A 24,732-nucleotide genomic window follows, 5' to 3' on the forward strand; every position below is an offset into this window, starting at 1 on the left:
CATCTTCAGATGGTTTTCATCATGAGCAATCCAGACAAAATTAATCAGAGGAAAGACTTTTACTGTCAATATTTTGGTGCCAAAAAAGCAAAGAAAGAAACAAAACTAGAAAAACATCAGGAAGAGGAACAACAGAATAACCAAACAAAAGAAAGCGAAGCAAAGGGGGAGGGAAGAAAGGGAAAGAAGGTGCTGTCTGACTCAAAACCTTAGAGAGAGCACCGCACGGATTCCTAAGAGGTTGCTTTTTCTTCTTCTTTTTTAACTTCTGTTCCACTATTTCAGGAGCGCACAGCAAATCCTCCATCAACTATGATGACCTAGTTTTTCTACTTTATAGAATAGGAACTCAACATATTTTACAATGTGTGCTCAAATTCCCATAATGAAGTATACATGATAAATGAACAGTGGACACATTAGTTGTTCTTCAACAAAGCTTTGTTTTCTGCTGTCATTCATGTGTCTGTGTGCTCGTACACACATGCTCTCTCTCTCTATGAATGTCTTAGGAGGATTTAAATGTGTCAAAACTCACATTTGAGTCTGAGACAAAGAGCAGCAGGCCCACAGGAGTGACAGGAGGAAGATCTGAAAACTCTTCTGTTGTCTGTAATGGGCTAGATGTCATTAAAAACATCACTGCCGGCCTAATTAAGACGAGACATCTGGTCTTTCCGCACAGAATGGATTGCAGCAGAGTACAAATAACTCCTCTATGACAAGTTGAGAGGTGTCATACATCTCAGTGATCGTCAATCAACATGGGACTTATGGAGCTCTTTTATCATTAATGAGCAAAGAAAACACACACATTTAAAAACAAATAAACAAAAAAGGAGCAAGAAAAATATTCGGCTTTTTATTCTTCCAGTGTTCAGTCTTGTTTTTGTTGTTCCCAAATAACTGGAATAAACTGTGTGTAACAGGTAATTATAGATATCATTTTATATCTGATCCATTAGACATTAATGTTCACGGGTCGGCTGATTTGTTTAAATGACCTCTTAAACTCTGCTGCTTGTTCTGTTCTGTTTAAGTCATACACGAAACAAAGTGGACACAACATGGTAAAGAATAGCTTTGTGCATATCTAATTGTTTGTCATCCTTTAATATTTCAGTATAAAACAATAAACAACAGCTTTGTGAGTAATGGTGATAACATAACACATAAAAGATTATTGTGTAACCTTTTCTATGTTATATATTAATACATTTCATTTGATACATAACAGATTACACATAATATTGTTTTTTAAGTGGTTCTACTCTATTTTCTGTGATAGTTTACAGTGATTGTGATGAACTCAAAGATGATTATAATCTTTTATTGTTCTTTATATTTATTTCTTTGTCTGTTTACTGTATGGTTTTTAACTAATCTCTGTTTTTTTACTGGAAAGCACTTTGGTCAGCCGTGTTGTTTTTAAAGTGCTCTATAAATACAGTTGGATTGGATAATCTGATGGCTGGTTCACACCAACAATCAGCTCTAGGCAGAACTGTAGAGACAACTGTACGCTCAACTCCGGAGTTTACTGGACCTTGGTGATGATCGAAGTAGCCCACTTCTCGTCAGGGTGCCCTGGTTCCTCAACACCTGACGCGGACCTTGTTGATCCGGGCGACGTCCGAGCCGGCACGCCTTCATATTTATCTGTCTCGCTCATGTCTGTGGTAGGCTCGCTTAGCACAGGGGTGTCAAACTCAAACACACAGTGGGCCAAAATTCAAAACTGGAACAAGGTCGCGGGCTAACGTTAATATTTATTGAAAAATATCTTCCTCCAGATTTAAGAATGAATCTCTTCTTATGGACTCAAACAAGTTTTGCTGAAAAACTGAATGTGGAACAAGCAAAGCTTAATACTAAACAATATATATATTAGCTGTATAATACCAGTAGGCCAGCTCTAATAATAATTTGGTATGGCTTCGCGGGCCAAATGTAATTAGGCTGCGGGCCAAATTTGGCCCGCGGGCCAGAGTTTGACACCTATGGCATAGGGGGTCTAGCCTTAGGACCCTTACTGGATACAGATCTATCTATCGATCTATCGATCGATCGATCGATAGATAGATGCCCAACTGCTCAAGTAAGGGATGGTTACTTGAGCTGCATCAGGGTCCCCTGATGCAGCATTTATTAAAAGCTTTATTAAATAGGAAAATGTTAAACCACATCTTAAAAGTAGAGATTGTACAGAAGAAGCAGCTGAAGGCTTTAAGGCCTTGTACTCTTCGATTGCATTTCTCATTGGTGGTGTTAAACAAATCGTTTTCCATAGCTAACACCTACTCGTACGCGCACCGTACTAATAACAGAGTGACGTCCCAAAGCATGTTTTAATCACTAATAGCTCTGCATCTGCGTTAGCATCAGGGAGCAGTTTGATGTGTGTCATTTACGAATTATATCTATTACATAAACGAATCTTGATCACACTACGAGGTACTACATCTACACTATTACCACAGACGGGGAGGCTCCACAACGCTGAGAACTACGTAGATGTACAGATTACCTTAGACATGTCCAACATAAAGTTTTAGAAAATACTGAAAGATAAACTGACACTGCATGGTGGTATTAGCTGTGCAGAGGTCAGATACAGTGAGAATATCAAGTCAATATCATATGCATCAGTAGTAGCTCAATGTTCACACACGGGGTGGATTCAAAAGTATTTTTTTACCATTAAAAAAGAACCTAGTCAGACACCAAACAAGCCAATGCATGAAAATAATTGGAGCCCAAGGGGTAATATTTGTTCTCCTGAAATAATAATTATTCCTCTGGTCTTCATGTGCCAACGCTGCACCACAGAGGGAGAGCGCAGTCCACCATTATATTTTCATCAGTAACCATTTGTAGGGTCTATGGAGGCAGCTGTAATTCATGCATGTCAGCAGCCGTGCCGTGGATAACATATTTCCTCTACACAGTTTTATCAGGATGTGATACAATACAGATTCTTTAATTGCAATATCTATACCTAAATATATCTGAGGGGCTTTTAGAGCATTAAGTGAACTGTCCCTGTTCAGTACTGCAGCAAGGACTAGTTATACCCTTCATTTTATATTTGGTCAAAAACATTTAAAATATTATTTTTGTTTGAATCAACATTACACCAGCCTAAAGTTAAAGCTTATACTGAATAAATATTTGAATACATTATTTTAGTATATTCAGGTTCCAGTAGTGTACAGTGAATGGAAAGGCATGAAAAAAGTCACAATGAGCATAAAGTATAACTGTATTGAGTAAGCAACAACTGAACGAATAGGTGATTCCTAAGTGTTGTGTATCGGTCAGTGGGCTCCACACTAGCACAGACACACAAACCATACCATATCTTATAATAGACCTTGGATAAAGAACCATATTAAGTGAATGAAAAGTCCTTATTTAGTCTAAAATAAGGCAATTTCTATGCAAATCGGCAATAAAGCAGAACTTCTACAAATGCATAAGCTTTCCTATTATTGACATGTGGTAGTTGAAAATCATTAGGCTGCTTGATAGCAGTCATCTTATCTTCACACATAGTTGCTTATCTTCCTCTCATATGAATGTTTCCGGCAATATTAAGCTGTCCTCCCTGGAGATAAATATCTGCTGTGCAGCAGCCAGTGACACCATAGCAGCTGATTATTTAGCCAGGTAATTCATTTAGAGACAGAGGGCTGGAGCTGAGCAGCCACATATTAGCTGCAAGCAGAAGATCACTTTCAAAGTGAACCTTGAATGCATTATTGATTGACTGCTGATATTTTTCTTGGAAAATGAGTGCCATTTGGCTATTATCTAACATGAGCCATTATAGCAAGCCTCTGTGTCTTATCCCTACCAATGGAATAAACTCTGATTGACTCAGCTGACATTGTGGAGGTTCCTTCAATAATGATCCATGTAGACAGCACAGAGGCACACAGGCTTTTTAAAACGTCTCTTTTATATTATTTGATTGTTAGTGTGCTTTGCTTATGTGGCTGTGATTTGTCTGCAAATTTGCATTTGTTCCATTAGAAGACGACATGCTCTCCAAATACCTTTACATCCAAGAAGAGGTAACTTTATTAATCACCTTTATGTGGGTGAATGGTGTCTGTAATGACTGAAAAACTAATCATCCTCACACACTCGCACAATACAAAGATAAATCAACTGTAATTAGTTAACTGCTGGTGCTTTCTAAAATGTCAGATCTTTCATTTCTGAAATGCAGTTATTTGTTGGTGTCTAACACCAAAGCCTGAGACATGTTAGCCACTGTTGCTCCCATCATATTACTTGGATATTAAGTAGTTATCAGTTTGGTAACTGAGTGGTAATAATTTAGAAATGACCCCCATTATTATGCTCTTGTTTCTGCCTTGTTACCCTGCTATTACCACTTCAGCTTTAATAGAAAGCTGCCCTACTTTCTTGATAATTTCTTGTTTATTTTCATCTATTTCTCCTATAATAAGTAAGATCTCACATATTCTGAGATTCTTATTACAGACAGCACAATACTCAGCACATTTAAGTTATTAAATTATTGTAGAATAAGAAGAGTCTGAAAATGTTAATAATGCATTGTATTAGTAATACTAAAGCAGGGGAATAGATGCGACTAAAGAAGCGATAAAAATCAGTACTGATTGTGTAACACACTGAATCAATCATTGGCTTTTCAAATTCCTCACACAGCTGCCCACTACAGTTTTTGCCCGTTGCTTGAACACTATAAACCCATGCTCAGACTAAAGTAACACAACGTGAAGCTTTTGTTACCATACCTCAAACACATGTACCCATACCTTAAACAAAAGCGCTGCTTTGCACCCCAGTACCAATTATGCAACACTCCTACTCCTTTATGCAACACACATGGTCCTGCATGCTACACTCTATTTCATACATAAGACACTTCGCTCACAAAATGAAATCTCAGGGTGCCATTCGGAAAACACATGTATCCAAAATACAAAACACATCGGATAATTGCAACCACTCAAATACACACCTGAAGGCACGTACTTGCAAAACCGAACACCAATTAGCCAACCACAAAAAGCCCTCAGCGTAGCCATTTCAAGAACTTTGCAAGCATGGATGGAGGGAGAGCAAGAGGAAGAGGAAGAGGTAGAGGAGGAGGAGGAGGAGGAAGAGGAGGAGAAGGCCGAAGAGGCCATGCACGGACCCATATTTCTGATGAAATAAGAGCAACTTTGGTGGACCATGTCATCAACCATGGCCTGACTATGAGGGAAGCTGGGCAGAGAGTCCACCCACATCTAAGCCGCTTCACAGTGGCATCTGTAATACGAACATTCAGACTAGAAAACAGGTATGTCTTCACCTCCATACCTTCTGCTCTACTCAGATGGTTTCATAGCACTGTTCTACAGTATATCACATCACCATATCAAGTGTACGGGGTGCTAATGCTCCTTTTGCAGCCAAAGTGGCTGATTCCTCATATTGAAGTACAGTGTTGTACAGTGGATGACACAGTACGTACAGTAAAGTACTGTAAGAAAAATAAGCAAACCGATGACAATATGTGGTTGTATTTCTCTAGAATGACTCGAAGACCTTCTGGGGGAGGACGGCAACGCCTGTTCACACAACAGCAGGAACTTGCCGTTGTGGACCTAGTGAGGGCAGACAATGCCATCCGTCTCCACCAGCTACGACGGAAAATACTTGCAGACAGGCGAGTGTTCAGCAACATAGACCATGTGAGCATCACCACCATCAGACGCATCTTGGGTAAACACAGCATCACCATGAAGCAGCTCTACAGAGTCCCATTCGAGAGGAACAGTGACAGGGTCAAAGGACTTCGAGCTGAATATGTACGGGTACGTGTAACTGTCCCTTACATTTACAATAGAGTATTGGTGAAGTCCAGTAGCAGCTGAATATGTACCATATCAGTACCACATGGATCTATTCTGAGAGCTACACAGGTACCTGTGTGATGGGGTGAGGGTGCTGTATGTGTAGCACTGTAGTGCAGTGATATGTTCCCCTTTTTTTCAGAGGATCATGGCCATGGATGGAGCTGCACAGCCTCATGAATTCATTTTCATTGATGAAGCTGGATTCGACCTGAGCAAAACAAGACGACGGGGTCGTAATGTAACTGGCCAAAGGGCAATTGTGCACGTCCCAGGGCAGCGCGGGGGAAACATCACATTATGTGCCGCCATATGCCTTCGAGGGCTTCTGCACCATCATGCAAAACTAGGTCCATACAATAGCCAACACATACTCACATTTCTAGATGCTCTCCATGATATATTTGTACAGAACAGACCAGATCAGCCCAGGTTTGTGGTGATATGGGATCATGTCAGTTTCCATCGGGCTGCTCTGGTCCAGGCCTGGTTCTCCAACCACAATCAATTTGAAGTGGTATGCTTGCCCCCTTACTCACCATTTTTAAACCCTATTGAGGATTTTTTTAGGCTTGGAGATGACGTGTATATGACCGCCAACCACATGCCCGCATGCCTCTTCTGCAGGCAATGGAACAGGCCTGCGGCGACATTCAGGTGACAGCAATCCATGGATGGTTTCGACATGCAAGAGGATATTTTCCCCGGTGCCCAGCGGGAGAGGACACTGCTTGCGATGTCGATGAGGTCCTGTGGCCAGACCCCAACAGACGGCGGGATCCATGAGCCCACTTATGCACAATTGTCATGGTTTTTTGTTTACAGTATAGTGTTTTTTCTATTGCAGTATTATTGTGTTGTTGTTGTTGTTTTTTTTTTTTGCTTTATCTGAATTCATGGTACTGCAATGTACACTATTGAGTAGGTCTATTTGCGTTTTTGGTTGTTTGGAAATGTGTCTCCTGTAAATGTGCCTTCTGAATACACAATGGAAATCAAGGACTGCAGTGTTTTATGTAAAGAAGACTAGTGTGTTCCCCCTGATCTGTAAGTGTTTGCATATGATGCAAGTATGTGTCATTTTGTCAACAGAGTTACATTTTGACAGAGGAATGTTAGGTTTTGACAGCAGAGTTTAGGTTTTGGGAGTGGAGTTTCATTTTGGCACAGATGTGTATGGTATATTTCCCAGTGTTGTGTCGTGTTTACTTGTGTTTAGAGTTTTGGCACAATGAGCGACGTTTTGCCAAATGTGTTCAAGCAACGGGCAAAAACTGTAATAAAGTGTTTACTGTAAAGGTAGAGCGGTGAAGGCTTATCACACCGTCTACCTTCGTCTCCTCTTCACCGGGCCCAGTCTGCATGCATTCACCTACAGCCTGAAGCCTCCACACTCTGGACTATTCTCATTTCAGTGAAGGTTCTCCTAAGCTTAATGCAGAGGCTGCTTTTGCTTCCTGCTGTCACCAAGTGCTCATAGAAGGTCATCAGAATGTTTTCACTGTATTATTTTATGGTCTTTACCTTAAAAACAAAGCACCTTGCGCTGAGGGTTCTTGTGATAAATAGATAAAATTAAATTGACTTCATCTTTTTATCTAACTACACTGCTCTAAATATTCATCACATCACAGAGTAGCTGAGGCTTTCTACGACGTTCGGCAGCTTTAAGCCTGAGCCTCCTGGGGTATCCTGTCCCCTCCACCTACACTGGCCTCTGGCCGCTCCTCTGTTTTGCCTCCTGGCTGCCGTCACTGTTCTTTCGACTTTCTCGCTCCTTTGTTTTGGTTCCCGTCCTGATTTCATTATCCTGCCTCCCCCGTGTTCTCTGTGTCTGTTTCTGTGTTAAATGTGCTCTTATTTTGTTATATCCTGTTTTATTTTGGTAGCATGAACTCATTTGCCTTGTTTCCAGTTTTGCTTTCGCTGTCTTGTCTTCTTGGATTTGATTGGAGCTGTGTCTCATTAACCTGGTGTTCCTGTATTTCTGTTTAAAGCCTGTTTTGTTGTTTTTAGAATTTTTAAATCCCAATAAAGTTCTATTTATCATCCACTTTAAGATCATCATCAAATTCATTTTCAACTCTGTATTTTACATCCAGAATTTCACACAATACTAAACATGACAGTTTATTTAATATTTTACTCCTGAAACGTGACAATAAGTTCTTCTGCCACTGTTGTGCAGGACATTAGTTGTGTTTTCATTGCTAACAGTCCCAAGCTCAGGATAATGTTAAATTAATATCAGCATCATCAAAGACTTTAAATCATTTCTCTGCAGAAACTAGAGAATCTGAATCTGATTTCAGCGATATATCTTATATCAGCAAATACAACTTTTGAACTTTCCAGATTTATAGAATCTGTTTTCAGAATATTACATAAAAAAACTTGCAGTTTAAAACTTCAGTGAAGGTTCTACCAACTGTCCTTTCGCTGCTACCTGAAGTCAGACAAACTCAGGACTGCTTCACCAAACCATGATAGAGGGCGATAAATCTAACCTTAAACACAAGCTATGTAAAAATATATGCTGCTTTTACTGATGCACTGGGCTGCACGGTGGCACGGTGGTTAGCACTGTTACCACACAGCAAGAAGGTCCTGAGTTCAATTCCACCATCAGGCCGGGGTCTTTCTGTGTGGAGTTTGCATGTTCTCCCCATGTTTGCGTGGGTTCCCTCTGGGTACTCCGGCTTCCTCCCACCATCCAAAGACATGCACCTTGTGGGGATAGGTTAATTGTTTAATTCAAATTGCCCATAGGTGTGAATGCGGGAGTGAATGGTTGTCTGTCACTGTGACAGACTGGCGACCGGTCCAGGGTGTACCCCGCCTCTCGCCCTATGACAGCTGGGATAGGCTCCAGGATAAGCGGAAGCGAATGGACATATTAGTCATCGTCTATTCCTGTTTTTATGACACGTTGGCAACAGATTGTTTTAGTCTTGGTGTCAGAAAGGATTTTAACGGTGAGCTGTATCAGGGCTTCACCCATAAATATAGGAACAAATTTGATTGATATTCTATTTAAAACAGTCTGTTTGTCAGAATTCTAACACTTTTTGCTCTTTTGTGCCTTTGCAATGTGAGCTGGATGTTGTCCACCAAAGCTCAGGTCATTCCCTCTGAGCGTGCTTCCTCAGACACCTCAGGACTGTGAAGTAGAGCTCTTCATTACCAGTCTGACTCTGGGGATGAATTCACAACCTTGTGAAAGTCTTAAAGGACACTGCTTTGAGGCTTGGAAAATGTGGACTTTGAAACTGAAAAATGTTGATTGGTCTCCTGATTATAGTTGGAGTCCTAGCGCTCAAGCCCAGTGATGAAGCTCAGCATTAATGTTGGTGAGATGCATGAGAAGATGACATTGAGGGATGTCACATAATTTAAATAAAACATGCTTATGTATTTATATTCATTTTAAACCTGTCTGGCAGCTTTTGCAATCAGAATTTTGATCTAAATGCACTGTTGTATGAAACACATTGTTTCCAAGCACACATGGATATTGCTCTGTATAGTTTCTGGTAGATTATGCAACGCGGTATCCCGAAACAGTGCTGCTGTGCACCATTTCTGCAAAGAGTGCGACACAGACGTTGTTTGTCTCAAAGCTTGTCTTTGCAGAGCTGATCAGCCCCTTGGCTAATCTTAGCCAAAAGGGTACCGATACAGACAGTATCCCACTTCACAAGAAAGACAACACCTGCAAGTGCAAGGACTATCGTGGAATTTCCTTTCCATCACTGGTAAGGTCTTCATGAAAATCATTCAGTCAAGCCTACAAAAGCATTGCGAGCAGTCTCGCAGCATGTGCGATCAGGTCTTTGTTCTTCACCACCTGATCGAGCGAAGGGTTCGATGTGGACAGCGGACAGTGATTGCCTTCGACTTCAAGTCCTGGCGTCAGGCACGTTGACGTGGTATCCCCCCGGCTCTTTAACTTTGCAGTTATGCGCAGGACCTTCAACGGCTGCCACGGAGTCCAGTTCGCTGATGACCAATCTGCAACCGACTTGATGTTCACAGATGACAGTGCCATCGTTGCCGAAGATGACGCCGAGGCTACAGACATCCTATACGACGTCGCCCAGTTTACTCAACCATATGGCTTCAAGATCAGTGCTCAGAAGCCCAAAGTCCTTACTACTGATGGGTCGGCAGCCTCCGTGCATCTCGAAGGCGTGCAAATCGAACAAGTGCGGGAACTCAAGGAAAGTGGCATCAACGGCGGAAATACACTCAAGAATCAGTCAAGCGTCAGCGGCTTTCGCCTCCCTCTGATGGTGCGTCTGGAAGACGACAAACGTCACCCTCATCACCAAAATCCACCTGTACTGCACACTGGTATTGCCCATTCTTTGCTATGGATCCGACACCTGGGTCATCCTCAAGCACAACCTCAATGAGCTCGAGGTCTTCCCCTGCTTGTGAAGCTCTTCCAAGCTACTCATTGAGCTTTTATTGATAATCTATAGGGTTTAATACGATGCTAGCCAATAATTTCTGACTACTCCTCTAGAACCAGATTTGTGAGGTTACATACTGATGTTGGACGAGAAGGCCTGGCAGGCCATCTCCACTCTAATAAACCCTAAAAGTGTTGTGTGGAGCTGCAGTCAGGGGTCTGTGCACATCAGTTAAGTTCTTCCACTCCAAACTCGCTCATCCATGTCTCTATGGACTTTGCTTTGTGCACTTATACACTGATGCACACATTGTGGAAGGCACCTCCTGTTCCAAACTGCTCCCACAATGTTAGGAGCATGAAAGTGTCCAAAATGTGTCGGTAAGCTGAAATATTAAGAGTTCCTTTCACTGGAACTAAGAGTCTGAAAAACAACTGCACACCATAATCCTCCCTCCACCAAACTTTACACTTGGCACAATGCAGTCCGACAAGTACTATTGTCCTGGAAATCTCCAGACCCAGATGCATCCATCAGATTGCCAAATGGAGAATTGTGAATCATCCCTGCTGGAAACAATGGGTGTGTGTGGGTGAATTAACCACACGCTTTTAGAGGCAGCTCTTTCACCTGCTCCTGCCTGTCAGTTTATGCACCTGATATGATTAACCCACCTATGAATAATTATAACTGCTTCCTAGTTAAGCTGGACGAAGACATCCATTCAATGCCTAATCATGAAACTGGAAAAAGTTAGTGGAATTGGCTCTAGTTTATCCGCTTTTTTATCTGCTTTGGCAAATAAATTACCTGACTCACTAGACTTGTCGGTAGCCATGTGTCTCTGGATGGACAATAACATTTGGGAACACGGATAACCTCGAGACTCGAGTTCATTTGATTCTGCTGGAAGTGGCTGGAGAAAGTTCCTGAAACGTTACGGTTTAGGCACTGGGTGGAACGTGACACCAGAAAATCACTCACTGCACCAAACCAGTATCTCTCTCTCAGGTAATCACTCAGATCAAACAGTGCTATACCTTTTTAAAACTCCAAACACTCTCGGTCACCCCTGGTTAAGCAACATAATCCCCAGATTGACTGACTGAAGTATGACTACCTGATCCTCAACAGGTAACGAGCTGATGAGCATTCAAACTAGCAGACTCCGTTCTAAAGTCCAATCACTGCGCAGCTGATTTTTAACTTTTGCTTTGTGTTCATATGTAAACACTAAAGAAAGATTGTTTGTGTGTCTTTGATAGCGTGCAGATTTGTGTTGGTGTGTGAGACTGTAGCCTAAAGTTTTATTGTTAACTGGTATTTACCAAACATACTCCTTTACTTTTAAGAAAAATAATAAATAATGTGTAATACATGATGTTTTTGAGTAATGTCTCGAAGACTGCTTTAAAAAATGAATTCGAGTCTTATAACCTTTAGCAACAATTAGCCTTTGAAAGAAGAGTTTCCAGTTTACAGGACGCGTGTCTCTGTTGGCTTGTAACAGCTCATCTTGCACTGTGATAAACACATTTTTAGTTCCTGTTTGAGTTTTCTAACTAGTAATGCTAAAAGTTTCATTTTCAAGGGCAACAAGGGTACATACTGAAAATTAAAGAGTACATAGTATTTATATAAAATACTAAAAATTATGACTACAACAAACAAAACTAGCCATTTGAGATACAAGACACGGGCTACTGGAAACATATCTGTAATAATTAAACATCAGAATCTTAAATAAATAAATAAATGAGCACAGATTACTGAAATATTGTCAGGCATGCTTGTTTTTCTCTCTTCTGCTGCAGGTGAAGCAGGTAACCACGCCCTGGGTGGAGCCAGACCTCCAGCTGGCTCTTTGCATACATTGTGATCATCAGCTGTGTATTTACCTCCAGCTATGCCTGAGAATCTCTGCCAGTTTTGCCCAGCGACTCAGTGTTTGTTGTTCTGGTTTCCAGTGAACTGACCTGCTCTACTCACCACCTGATTCAGTCCCACTTTGGATGCCAGCCTCTGGGAGTGTTGGGTTTTTGGACGGTTATGCACAATTGCATTACCATAGCATCCACATTTCTATAATTCACATAATCTTTATTTTTGCATAAGAAAAAAACATTCAAACATAAAAAGAATTATAAATCGTCCTTCAGTCTCATAATAAGATCAAAAATAAATCAGTCAGCTGATTCTGGGTCTGAATAATCAGCTGGTCTGAATCTACTTTACATGGTCCTTTGGACAAATGACTCCAACACAACTCAGTGTTTTTAAGTGTATTAACTTTGGCTTTTGCCTGATTTTAACCGCTGCCTCCTTTAGTGTTTAGTCTTAATTTATATCAGCAAGCAAAATTTCTTATATTAATGTTTTTTAACGACTTGCTTAAACAGGTTTACACAACAATAAACAAATATTTTTGGTTTAATATTTGAATATCAGAAGAAAAATTAATGTACAAAAATATTGGGATGAGAAGTTTTTTTAACCTGATGTTTGTTTTTATTGTAAAATTTAAATTTTATATTTGCAAATCCGTCCATATGCAGCATGTTCAGAGTATTTCTACTTACAGGACAGTTAGAAACAAACGCCTACAGTGTGTGTGTGTGTGCGTGTGTGTGTGTGCGTGTGTGTGCGTGTGCGTGTGTGCGTGTGTGTGTGTGTGCGTGTGTGTGTGTGCGTGTGTGTGTGTGTGTGCGTCAGAGGTGGGACCAAGTCATTGTTTTGCAAGTCTCAAGTAATGTCAGGCAAGTCAGAGTCGAGTCTCAAGTCTGAAACTTTGAATTTCAAGTCCTTTCGAGTCTTTAAAAAAAAAACGAAAAAATAATGTTGCAGTTATGCTAAATGTAAATATTAGACCATGTAATTTTAAAATCTGTGTTTTTCTCAACACATGACAAAATAGTGAACTTAGAAAATATACACAAATTGTGAAATTGCACCTCTTTAAAATGCAGCTCAATTAAACCTAGCTCCAAGAATAATTTTCACCGACAGTTCTGAGATAAGCTGCATGTTATTCTTGGATGCGCTTGTAGGACCAGCTTTAAAATCGCATGACAAAAATATCATACACATTAAAAAAAACTGTATCACCAACGTAGCCTGGACAACATTTGCTAGTTAGATGAAGTCAGCTATCTCATCGTAGCATATTTATATGCATATTTATAATCATACGGTTCTTGGAGTGAGTGCATACACTCATGAAGTTTAGTAACTTCAGGTCACTGCAACAAGCCCAGGTACAGTTTACCGACGGATGGGTACAGGACCTTGAAATGCACCGTGTAGAACGAAAGACCATCGTACGTATCATAAGTTTACCAGTCTCACAAATCGTCGTCATAAATACACATTCGTTAACCGTTTATTAATAGGACCTTTGAGCTCAACGGTAATTAATTAGCAGTGGAAATAATTTCTGGTTCATCACAGAAATGTAGCAGTGACAATAATACTGTATGCTGTAATCGTACTGGGCAATTAGTGATACAAAAAACCTGTTTTATCCTGTGAATAAAAGTATATGTTTTTGTCAGTGTACCATAATAACAGAAGCGAAACGCAATATTGTGTCAGGACAATTCACTATTTATGCACAATAAACACAATAAATAAAGGAGCATAGCGCCACAATTTCTGTTCAGCGCCAGACTTGCTTGTAACCTATATCACCAATTATGTTAAGAAAATGACGCATTAACTACAACAGCAGACTGACCTTTGTGTAAATGCTTGGAGCAGACTAACCTGTGAGCTGGAGGGTTCTAGGACGTTATATTTGATCTTTGAATGGCTGCAATCCAGTCGCCTCTTTGTTACTTCGGAAACATGGCTCGAACAATTTCTCTTCAACGACGTAATCCGATAACAACCGATCTCTTTACCCGTCGGCTTCCCGTGGCTGTCATGCGACCGGCTATTGCAGTTAATAATACAACAGCTTCTTGACATTTTTGTGTTTCTTTTTATCGCTGTGTGACTGATTTCAATTGAAAGCCTGCGTGCGCTAGTACCGCTTGCCACGAGTTCCCAGAATCCTTTGCGGTTCTACCCGTGAATGACGTCACATTTTCAATCTCTATATAATATGCATGTTAAATTTTATATTTGGGGTGAAATATCAAGTCTTTTCAAGTAAACCGGTTCAAGTCCAATTCAAGTCCCAAGTCATTGGTGTAAAAGTCCAAGTCAAGTCACAGTCTTAGAACATTTTTTCAAGTCAAGTCTAAAGTCATAAAATTAATGACTCGAGTCCACACCTCTGGTGTGTGTGTGTGTCTATAATGGCACATGTCTCTAACATGAACACTGAAGGTCACTGACACAGACTAATAACATGTGCTGAGTGTCAGGTTACCAAATTTTCTCGACTTGAACTTGACCAGGGGTGTCAAACATAAGGCCCCGGGGCCAGAATCGGCCAGCAAGGATTGGGATATGGCCCCTGCATGGCTTTGAAAAATATGAAGGCAGCCATGCTTTTAATTGGTTTTCTTTATAAATTTTAACAGCTTTTCCTGCTGATACCGAGCTCCTCCACAGTCGTTACATTAATTCATTACAATTAATAGATAAAGAATTAAAGGAAAGGTTCTGTTTTTCACTGTCTACTATAGAAATGTCCATCCATCCATTTTCTTCAGTTTTATCCGGGGCCGGGTCGCGGGGGCAGCAGCCTAAGCAAAGAGGCCCAGACCTCCCTCTCCCCAGCCACCTCCTCCAGCTTATCCGGGGGAATACCAAGGCGTTCCCAGGCCAGCCGAGAGATATAATCTCTCCAGCGTGTCCTGGGTCTGCCCCGGGGCCTCCTCCTGGTGGGACATGACCGGAACACCTCACCCAGGAGGTGTCCAGGGGGCATCCTTGTCAGATGCCCGAACCACCATCGACCAGTAAATTGAGAGCTTCGCTTTTACGTTCAGCTCTCTCTTCACCACAACAGACCGGTGCAGCGTCCGCATCAATGCAGCCGCTGCACCAATCCGTCTGTCAATCTCCGGCTCTCTTCTCCCATCACTCCAAGATACTTAAACTCCTCCACTTGGGGCAGGCTCTCGTCCCTGACCCGGAGTGGGCACTCCACCCTTTTCCAGCTGAGGACCGTGGCCTCAGATTTGGAGGTGCTGATTGTCATTCCCACCACTTCACACTCGGCTGCGAACCGTTCCAGTGCGAGCTGGAGGCCATCACCTGATGAAGCCAACAGGACCACATCATCTGCAAAAAGCAGAGATGAGATCCTGAGACCACCCAAGTGGAAGCCTTCCGCCGCTTGGCTACGCCTAGAAATCCTGTCCAAACAAATATGAACAGAATCGGTGACAAAGGGCAGCCCTGACAGAGCCAGTATCTGAGGTTCGACTAACGGGCGGACTCTCCTCTCCAGCACCCTGCCATAGTGTGATCCCCCTGTAGTTGGAACACACCCTCCGGTCCCCTTCTTAAAGATGGGGACCACCACCCCGGTCTGCCAGTCCAGGGGTACTGCCCCTGATCTCCACGCAACAGCGGATGCTGTCCAAGATAAAGACAATGTTGGATAACACCTCCCACCCACTCCATGACATGCTGGTCAGTCACAGGAGCTCGTTCAGTGAGAGACTGAGATTACCGAAAAGCACCACTGAACGACACAGGAAATCTTTCCTGCCTGTGGCCATCTCCCTGTACAACGCATCCACTTAACACACTGTTTGCTGCTACAGCTACACATGTTTCTTTTCCAGCTATTTATTAATGAGTGACTTATGTATGTATATATATGTATATATTGTACTATTCTTACTTAGTGTATTGTCTGTCTTGTCTTAATGTTGGTTTATAATGGAGCACTGTAACAAAAAATAATTTCCCCCAGGGATCAATAAAGTATTCTGATTCTGAACGTTACAGAGGCGTGTCAACCAGGACAGCCCTACAACGTCCAGAGCCTTCAGGAACTCGGGGCGGACCTCGTCGACCCCAGGGGCTCTGCCACCAGGGAGTTGTTTAACTGCCTCAGTGACCTCGCCCCCAGAGATTGGCGGGTCTCTCCCCTCCTCCCCAGATGAAGAAGACGTGTCAGTGGGATTAAGGAGGTCCTCGAAGTATTCCTTCCACCGCCTGACGATTTTCTCAGCCGACGTCAGCAGCGCTCCGCCAGCACTACACACAGTGCAGGTAGAGCACCGCTTTCCCCTCCTGAGACGCCTGTCGGTTTGCCAGAATCTCTTCGAGGCAGTCCGAAAGTCTTTTTCCATGGCCTCTCCAAACTCCTCCCACACCCGAATTTTTGCTTCCGCCACCGCCCGCGTCGCGTTCTGCTTGGCCTGTCGATACCTGTCAGCTGCCTCCGGAGTCCCACAGGCTAACCAAGCCCAGTGGGACTCTTTCTTCAGCCTGGTGGCTGGAAATAGAAATGTTAGTTTTTAAATTTCATCAAATTTTTTTGAATATATATAAAACAATAAACATCAAAGTTTTTACTTAGACACATTTATCATGTAGAAAAATGAATGCATGTGTTTGAAACTGCACTTCTTTAGCTTACGTTGAGATCAGGGATTGAGTTTGATCAGTTAGGACCAAAGTGGACTCGATGTAAAATGAGTATGTGTCCCGTTTCCTGACATCCTGAAAAACTATTTTGTTACATTTGTGAAAACTTAAAGATCTGGGAACAATATTTTATTACTTTTCATCATAAACTGTTTTTTACGTGATGCAAAAGTAGGACATTCTACTCGACCGCTTTCTGTTTCAACATTGGGGCTACAGGAGTGACACTGACTGGCACTATTAAGCTACATTATCACGACTCTGTAGCTCCTGGCATCTCCACCCAACACCTTTTCTATTCCAAGTTGGCATCAGAGGAATTATTTGAGGTAAAAGATGAAGACAAATATTACCATTAGGATGTTTTATGGCGTATGCCGACTCAGTTTCCCCCCTCGCTCGCTCTCCCTTTCCTCCATCTGTGCCACTCACTTTCTCTCTGTCTCCCAACGGGGATGAAAAGGCAAGGAGAGAGAAAGGAGGAATAGAAAACTGAGTGAGCACTGTCAATAGCAGTGAGTTCACTGCTAATCTGGCTACACTACAAAGGTTAGCAGATCTGACTGTCAATAGTGTCTTGTGGGGAGGAGGGAGGAGACACGGAGGTGAGGTGGTGTAGGGAGGGGTGGTCGCTTTGAGAGAAAGAGATACTTTGATATTTCGGAATGTTAGAAGGGTGAATGTGGAGAACTGGAGGTTGGGGATCTAATTACCGGGCCATAATTGGGGGCTGGGGAATAGGTTGCCGTCCTCTCAACTCGCTGCAGATCAATTATGTTAAGAGAACATCTGTAAGTAGAGCTTAATGAGGTCCATTAGAGCAACATGCGCTGCCTTCCCTAACGGTGCTTGTCAGCTTCTTGGATGAGCTGGAGTGTGCTGCTGACTGGGGACCTGGTGGAGGGGCTTAAATAGGAGAGGAGGCTCGACTGTGCGCTGCTTTTCCCTGTCAGAGAAACAGAGAGACACACAGAGATACAAGCAGGGAAGGAGAAGGGGGAAAGGGATGCTCTGTGAGAGAGCTGCAGGAGCCACAGAGCAGCGAGGGGAGCAGAGTTTAGGGTCAAAGCTCAGCTATTAACAGTTATCAAACCATAAAACTTTGGCGGCAAAGTTTTCTTTAGAAAAGCGGGAGCTGGCCGAGCTCTCACAAAGTTACCTTCTGGAGATTTTCATTCAAAGTCAAGAGAACACAGAAGACGAAACCACGGCAGTATTTGTTTTGGGCATCCCTGGCTGTAGCTCCTTCAAGGTATGTGTTATCAGTGCTCTGCTTCTCTTGGTTCAAAGCTTAGCCCCAGCGAGGGCTGCGTGTAAAGAGCTGGTTGAGCTCCCAGGGAAGAGATCGGATGGAAATGTAGCAGATTTGCTTCCTGCTGAAATGTCATGTATGCAAGGCTGTTCAGAGCGTGTCTGGTGTTGGTGCACGTTCGTTTGTGTCTTCATTACAGGCTGATGGTTGGGGTCATAGTGTGTAGCAGAAGTCCCCTTTCTCCGGTTTTGCGTTTGGCAGAGTACTGTATGGTGCATGACAAGACCCGGCTAGCCGCGCGATGCTCACCGCTCCCCCCGCTCTCCACATACACTCCTGCTTTCTGTCTTCATCTTATATTCATACGGAGAATGAATAATTGGCTGAACACAGCAAGTGAAAGGAGGGTGGAAGGGCACCAGGAGAGGGGTGGAAGCCTCACACACACTGCAGCAGATTGCATGATTACCGAGATAGGCCTCCTTGAAATAATTCAATCCATGACAAAACCTAATTACTGGCAGGTAATACCCTGTCAGCTTTAATGCATCTCATCACTCATAATGGCGCGGAGAGCATTTTATGACCCAACTCATTATTGCTGCATTTTTGGCTGGAGTTGCATGCCAACTATTGACTTGTGTCTCCTCCTTCAGTGCCTTCCACACTTTCATTTGTCTATCATCATATTTATATGACACATCTGTGTGTGTGATAGGGAGCAGTGGTGCGGTGGGGAGGAAGGTATGGGGTAACCATACCGTGACACTCGGGCCTCCTCGCTGCCTCGTCTCATCTAAACTAGGTCGCTAATTGATGCACGACTTGACACGGAAACCTGGCGAATGCATTTGTCCTTTAATACAAGAATGATTAAAAGCAACTATGGCGAGATGATAATCAGAGTTGTTGATGTTAACCCAGCTGGAGACCTCCCTTTGCCACAGGCTGGTGTAATCACAGAGCCATTATATGCACTGTGATGTTTGCATTTTCTCACACTAGTCTTTTACCAAACAAAAGTGCAAGCAGTAGACAGTGCTTTCTTTCTCTTTTGGGGGCTTAAACTCGGACTGATCTTTTTAAATGTTAATAATTAGAACCCTGTGCAGATGTACTGTAGGCTGAAATAAACAATGCAAGGAGTTACCTCTGTGACTCTCTGAGAGCTGCTCATCTCAATATTAGTGTCAGTGTTAGGAGTAAACTGCTCTACCTACACGTGGACTATTGCATTTGCTTCTGTATCTATAATGTAGACCCTCCAAAATCAAAGAAAGTGGGCGTGTACGGGAGGCATCCTTTAAAAACAGCTGCTAATAACTGATCATATCGTGTCACTGCTGAGAAGACTGGAGGTGGGAGAATACTAAGAGAAACTTCAGTCTCTGACAGACCCGAGCTCCCTGCAGCTTCCACCTGTAGCTAGCTGCTGACACACCAAGCAGTCGCTCCTGGAAGTCTTTGTTTCCAAGCTCCAGGTCAATGTGGCGACCTGCGCTGCCAGTTGCTCCAACTCTGGCAATCTGTAGCTGCTTCAATTCGCTGCTTTAGTTTAGGCTTCGGTTGAAACTTGCTGAGAGAGGTGAGTGATCAGAAGAATGAGCCTCACTGAAAACAAAGGTGACAGAAATAGCGTCGAAAACAAGGCTTCATACGTGTAAGAGTTTGGGAAGAGCGCGCTTACTGCTCGGTGAGGGAGCCGCTGTGCGTAACCTCTGCTCTGCCTGCTGATGAGCCAAGCAGCATGCAGCAGGAGCCGCTGTGATGAGGTTGCCAGTGTCGTGGAGGGGAAGCATCTCTTTGTCGTTCTGTCATTCGCTGCCTGCCTCTCTCTGCGCACCGATAAACGTGCTCTCACACACTGTGCGACGCCCGACGGGAGCAAACGCATCCGCCTGCGTTTTATTAGCCGGCGTTTCTCCTTCTCTTCATTCCACTTTGGCCGCCGTGCTGGATTGTTCCCTCTCTAACAAAGCCTGATCTCAGTCTGCCTGCAGACAGCTGATCTCCGGTCCAGGCGGTTCCGGGTTGCATGGTGGTGCTTCGGCTGCTCCAGCGGCTCAACAAATGCAGAAAAGGGAGAAAAGTTTCGGTAAGACGCTTTCTTTGGCTTCGGCTTGTATGAACGGAACGTTTTCTGTGTGTTTGGAGTGTTCTGCGACGACAAGTTACAGCATCTCTGCGTCGAAGGCGACGCGTTCACATCTGACCTGCTTTTGCTAGAAACGATCCATTATCTAACTTGCCTCATTTTATCGAGAGCACCTCACGAATGCGTGAGAGCGGTGTGCGTTTGTCGGTAATTAAACGGCAGACAGGTCCACACGGTGCTGTTCCATGTGTTTGTGCGAGGTGCGTGGAAATGCGAGTCTGTGAAATCCGTCATTGGCCTCTAACGATAATGCGCTCCCACGACAACAGTGATTAAACTCGGGGTGAAAACGCGAGCATCAGCTCGCACTGGAACACCGTTGTTGTCTCTGTTCGCCGTCCTCCATTCGTTCGGGATTCACACGATGATGCTGCGGACGCGCAGCAGCAGCAGCTTAGAAGCCCACAATGAACGGGGGAAAGGGAGGCTACGAGCCAGCAGCAAGTGAACAGATATGATTAGTACTCCGAGCTTTCTTTGGGAGCTTTTGTTCAGCACTTCCCCGGCAATCGAAAAAGCGAAGCGGCCACATTCCTGCCGTGCTTCCCCTCCTCTCTGCCGAGTTTATGGCACAGTAAAAGGGCTGTGGAAACTCTTGCTTCTTTTGGTTTGGTAATGAGTCGCGGGGACTTTGTAGTGTTAACGAGGCCGGACGGATCAGTGCCGCTGAGCGGGCGCGGGGGAGCAGCCATGCGCTCCGTTCTCTAAATCCAGCCAATTAACAAATCGGCAGCCCCAACACAACACAAACGAGCTGAGCCGCCTCCCGCACCGCGGCGAGAAAAACTAACTTTTTACAGAATTTGTGGGAGATTAAAAGGACGCACATCTGTTTTTACAGATTATTAATAGTTTGTAAACACATGTCATTCAAACTGCATCGTTTCCTGCTGCTGAACACATTCAACGCAGTTTTCATGTGACATTTAAACACGATAGAGGACGCTGTGTTTATTCCAGTGAACAGCAGGTTCAAGTTATCTGGTAATAAATACTGATCAGTCTGCACTTACAACTAAGCCAACTAACATAATAAAACTATGTTAGTAACCTCAAAGGACAAACGACTACAGCGACACGGTGCAGCCCTCAAACTCTGACAGGTTTTAATATTTAAAGATGACCCGAGCTAAACATGCAGCTTAAACACTGTGGTCTGTGTGTGTGGGCGGGGGTGGGGGACAAAGGGGAGTGGGACCGTGCCACTCCTCGGAGAATGGCAGGAGAATACTAATTCCAGCCTCATGCAAAAACTCAGTGACCCCCACCTTCTCACCGCCTCAACGGCCCAACAAAGGCTTCCCATAGTTAGCTCAGGCCAAACAATACAGGCCACTGCAAACCTCCTCGGCTCTAACCACACCCCCAAAGACTAAGGTGCAAAAGAGCTGGGAAACTGTGGCGTGGGGTCTGTGTGGGCATGCACTGAAACTCAGTGTTTTCATTCATGGTTGTGTAAAAGCTGCTCTGCCTGGACATAATCAAATGTAAGGCAAACATGTGTGCTAAGGTCAGAAAAGTGTCGGGTTCCTGTAAGAAGTGTTTCTTTAATCAGACAATGCACCACATCCTGCTCTGACTGATGTGCTAATCAGGGAAACTGTTGTTTCAGTCTGAATTATAAATGTTGCACAGCTCGTCTTTACTGTAACACCTTTATGGAAGCTGCTGCAGTCTTTGCACTAAACCTCATTCTGGATCTACTTTGAACTGCTCCCTGATTCACAGCAGCTTTGCATGTTTGATTTGCCAGATTTTTCTTACAACAGGTGCAAAAGCCCAAAGGTATTTATGTCTTCTCTGGACGGGGCCGATCTGTAAACCACTACACTACGGAGCTCTTATTGTAAATATTCCCAAATAAAGGAAAACACCACACACACATACCTACAACATACATACATGTAGTAAATGTCATCACAGTTCCCAATTAAAAAACAAATCTGTAACTCTGAGCATTTTGTGATAACACTGACTGTACAAACACGACAGTGTAAGACTGAGGGCTGCATTAAAATCAAAGCACATTATCCCTGATTTTATGTCTTATTTCACTTTTCTTGTCAATGTTCTTAATTGCCATGATTTTAAACAGTGCATTACATGTATGTAACTTGAGGTCTAGTTCTCTGTTTATCCAGGTTTTGATTTTTTTTCATTTAATCGTTCTGTGATCCTTCATGTGTTTACCTGCTCGATGATTTTAAAGCTTTGTTTGTGCTTCTCCCAGGTATACAAATGCTTTCCGTCCAGCCGGACACCAAGCCTAAAGGCTGTGCCGGCTGTAACCGGAAGATCAAGGACCGCTACCTGCTGAAGGCTCTCGATAAGTACTGGCACGAGGACTGCCTCAAGTGTGCCTGCTGTGATTGCAGACTGGGCGAGGTGGGATCCACTCTGTACACCAAAGCCAATCTCATCCTGTGTCGAAGAGACTACCTACGGTAAGAGAGACCGCTGACGTTTTGGCAGTAAGCGAACGCAGCACACCAAGTGTTAAATGTTCGATTGTATTTTCAATGTGTATTTTATTTTTATCTTCTTAGTATTTTGTTTCATATATAATCTTTTTAAACAGGCACTAGTAACCATCACAGGAGTGTGAGCCAATCTTCCTAAATTGGTTCCAGGTAGTAACTGCATCGGTGTATCGGAATAACAAGGGTCAGTTATGTACATAATTCTTTAAAAAAAGACTGACAGCATGATGTTACAATATTAATGTATCTACTCGCTGAAATGTGATGATTTTATTGGAAATGGCAGCAACTCTGATATTGAAACATTATCATGATTAATAAAGTTAAAAGGTAATAAAGTGCCTGAAGAACTTTTACTTGATTTTCCGCACAGTCCGACCCATAAATAGAAACGTTATTTCACATTAGCAGTGACACGTCCTTTATAGCTTCTCTCGCCTACAAACTGGGACATGGTGGAGTATTTTACTACTGTGACGGCAACTGCAACATAAGAACTGTTGTTACTAAATTTTAAAAAGGAAACTTATTCGTTTGTATCTAAAAATGTGAATATTTTATTTTCATTTTCAGACTCTGTCTCTGTGGGCACGTGTGTGATAAGTACAAAAACAGCAGAAAATAAATAAGTTAGTGATTCTGTAACAACAGTCACAAAGAGTCAAAGCACCGGAAACAATAAACCTCGTCACAGTAATTCATTATCTCTCGAACCTAATTGGTGCACAGCAACATTTCATTATGACCAAACGATTCATGCTCTCTTTTTGTGTAATATTTTATCTATTTATCAGTGTGTGCGTTTCAGTAGTCTGCATATTCACTGGAACAGACTGTAGTTTCGATACGTACAAATAGAAATAGAAGATTTTATTTGGCAGAAATCGAGTGTTTCTGTGCTCCTGTATAGGAACACAATCGTTGGTATATTTGTAAGTATAACTGATAATAAAACACTGGATCATTTAACTTCTTTAAATGGGAATAAAATCTGGAACTAATCATTTTTTAATTTTACAGACAAGGTTTTAATTATTTATTTATTTTAACACTGCAATGAATTGTTTTTTCATCCACTGTAATGCAGTAAACATTAGCAACAGTAAGTGTTTCCCTTCTAACAATCATCTTTGTTAGAAGCTTTTGAATAAATCAAACATTAATTATCCATCAGGGTCGTGGGTGGCTGGAGCCAATAAAAATGAATTATTTCCAATTAAAATCTTTTTAAAGAATGTAACTATTATTATTATTAAAATTTCAAATATATCTATTTCTGACTTTACGTCATCACAAAGACGATTCTGAAGATACTGAAACACTTTAAGTTCGATCCTTTCTGTGTTGTCGTGGCCTCCTGTGGGCTGATGTCAGGAAACAGCTGCTGTTGTTTTTGAAGTTACGTTCATGTTAAATCAGCTTGTAGTTTATGGCGAGCCGCCATTACAACCTTGAAGTTTAATCTGCATGCGGTTTGTGAAATTGTTAAATTTTTGGATTTGTGAGAATGAAAGTTTTGTAATTTCACATCGATGCTTAGCGCTGTGATGAGGTCACTCTTCTGTTTTAGCTAAATGTTTTAATGGAGTTCGAGTAGGATATGAAGACATGAAGGTTTCTGACAGCGTTACGTTTCTTCTTTGCAGCTCTTCCATCAAAGTCGACTGAATGAGACTTCAGTCTCAGCTGATGCAGGTTTATAAACGGCACATTTGCATAATGACTGAAAGCAGCACCTCTGACTAACGGTGAGCCGCAACGTCAGTTTCATGGTCATTAATACGGAAATTATCATGACCATTGATCAACAGCCACACTGATCAATGGTCATTGTTAATCAGCGGTGCTGGTTTCAGATGAACAGATTCAACTTTTGGGACTGACAATAAACCGTTCATGGAAGCTGTAGCAGAGTTCATGCTGTCATAGCATCACAGGGGTAAAATGAGCATGTTGTGGGTGTTGTCCTCAGTAGTGTTAG

General features: G+C 42.7%; 1 protein-coding gene across 2 annotated transcripts in view; it reads left to right on the forward strand.

The window, feature by feature from the left end:
• Window positions 1-17,530: 17,530 nt before the first annotated feature.
• Window positions 17,531-24,732, forward strand: part of lmo3 (LIM domain only 3) — a 61,349-nt gene continuing 54,147 nt past the window's right edge. Inside the window, exons 1-2 of one of the 2 annotated variants that reach the window (XM_085435794.1) lie at window positions 17,531-18,116; window positions 22,502-22,715. In XM_085435794.1, coding sequence (XP_085291920.1) covers window positions 22,510-22,715 — 206 coding nt within the window. In that variant the 5' untranslated portion in view covers window positions 17,531-18,116; window positions 22,502-22,509. Of the gene's footprint in view, window positions 18,117-19,475; window positions 20,212-22,501; window positions 22,716-24,732 lie in introns of those variants that run through there. The other variant, XM_085435793.1, reaches the window with a different exon arrangement.

The sequence above is a fragment of the Copadichromis virginalis genome, linkage group LG17 (assembly GCF_057382275.1).
Source record: "Copadichromis virginalis isolate Kocher_CV1m ecotype Utaka linkage group LG17, C_Virginalis_male_GT1.1, whole genome shotgun sequence".
In the NCBI taxonomy this organism is placed as follows: Eukaryota; Metazoa; Chordata; class Actinopteri; order Cichliformes; family Cichlidae; genus Copadichromis; species Copadichromis virginalis.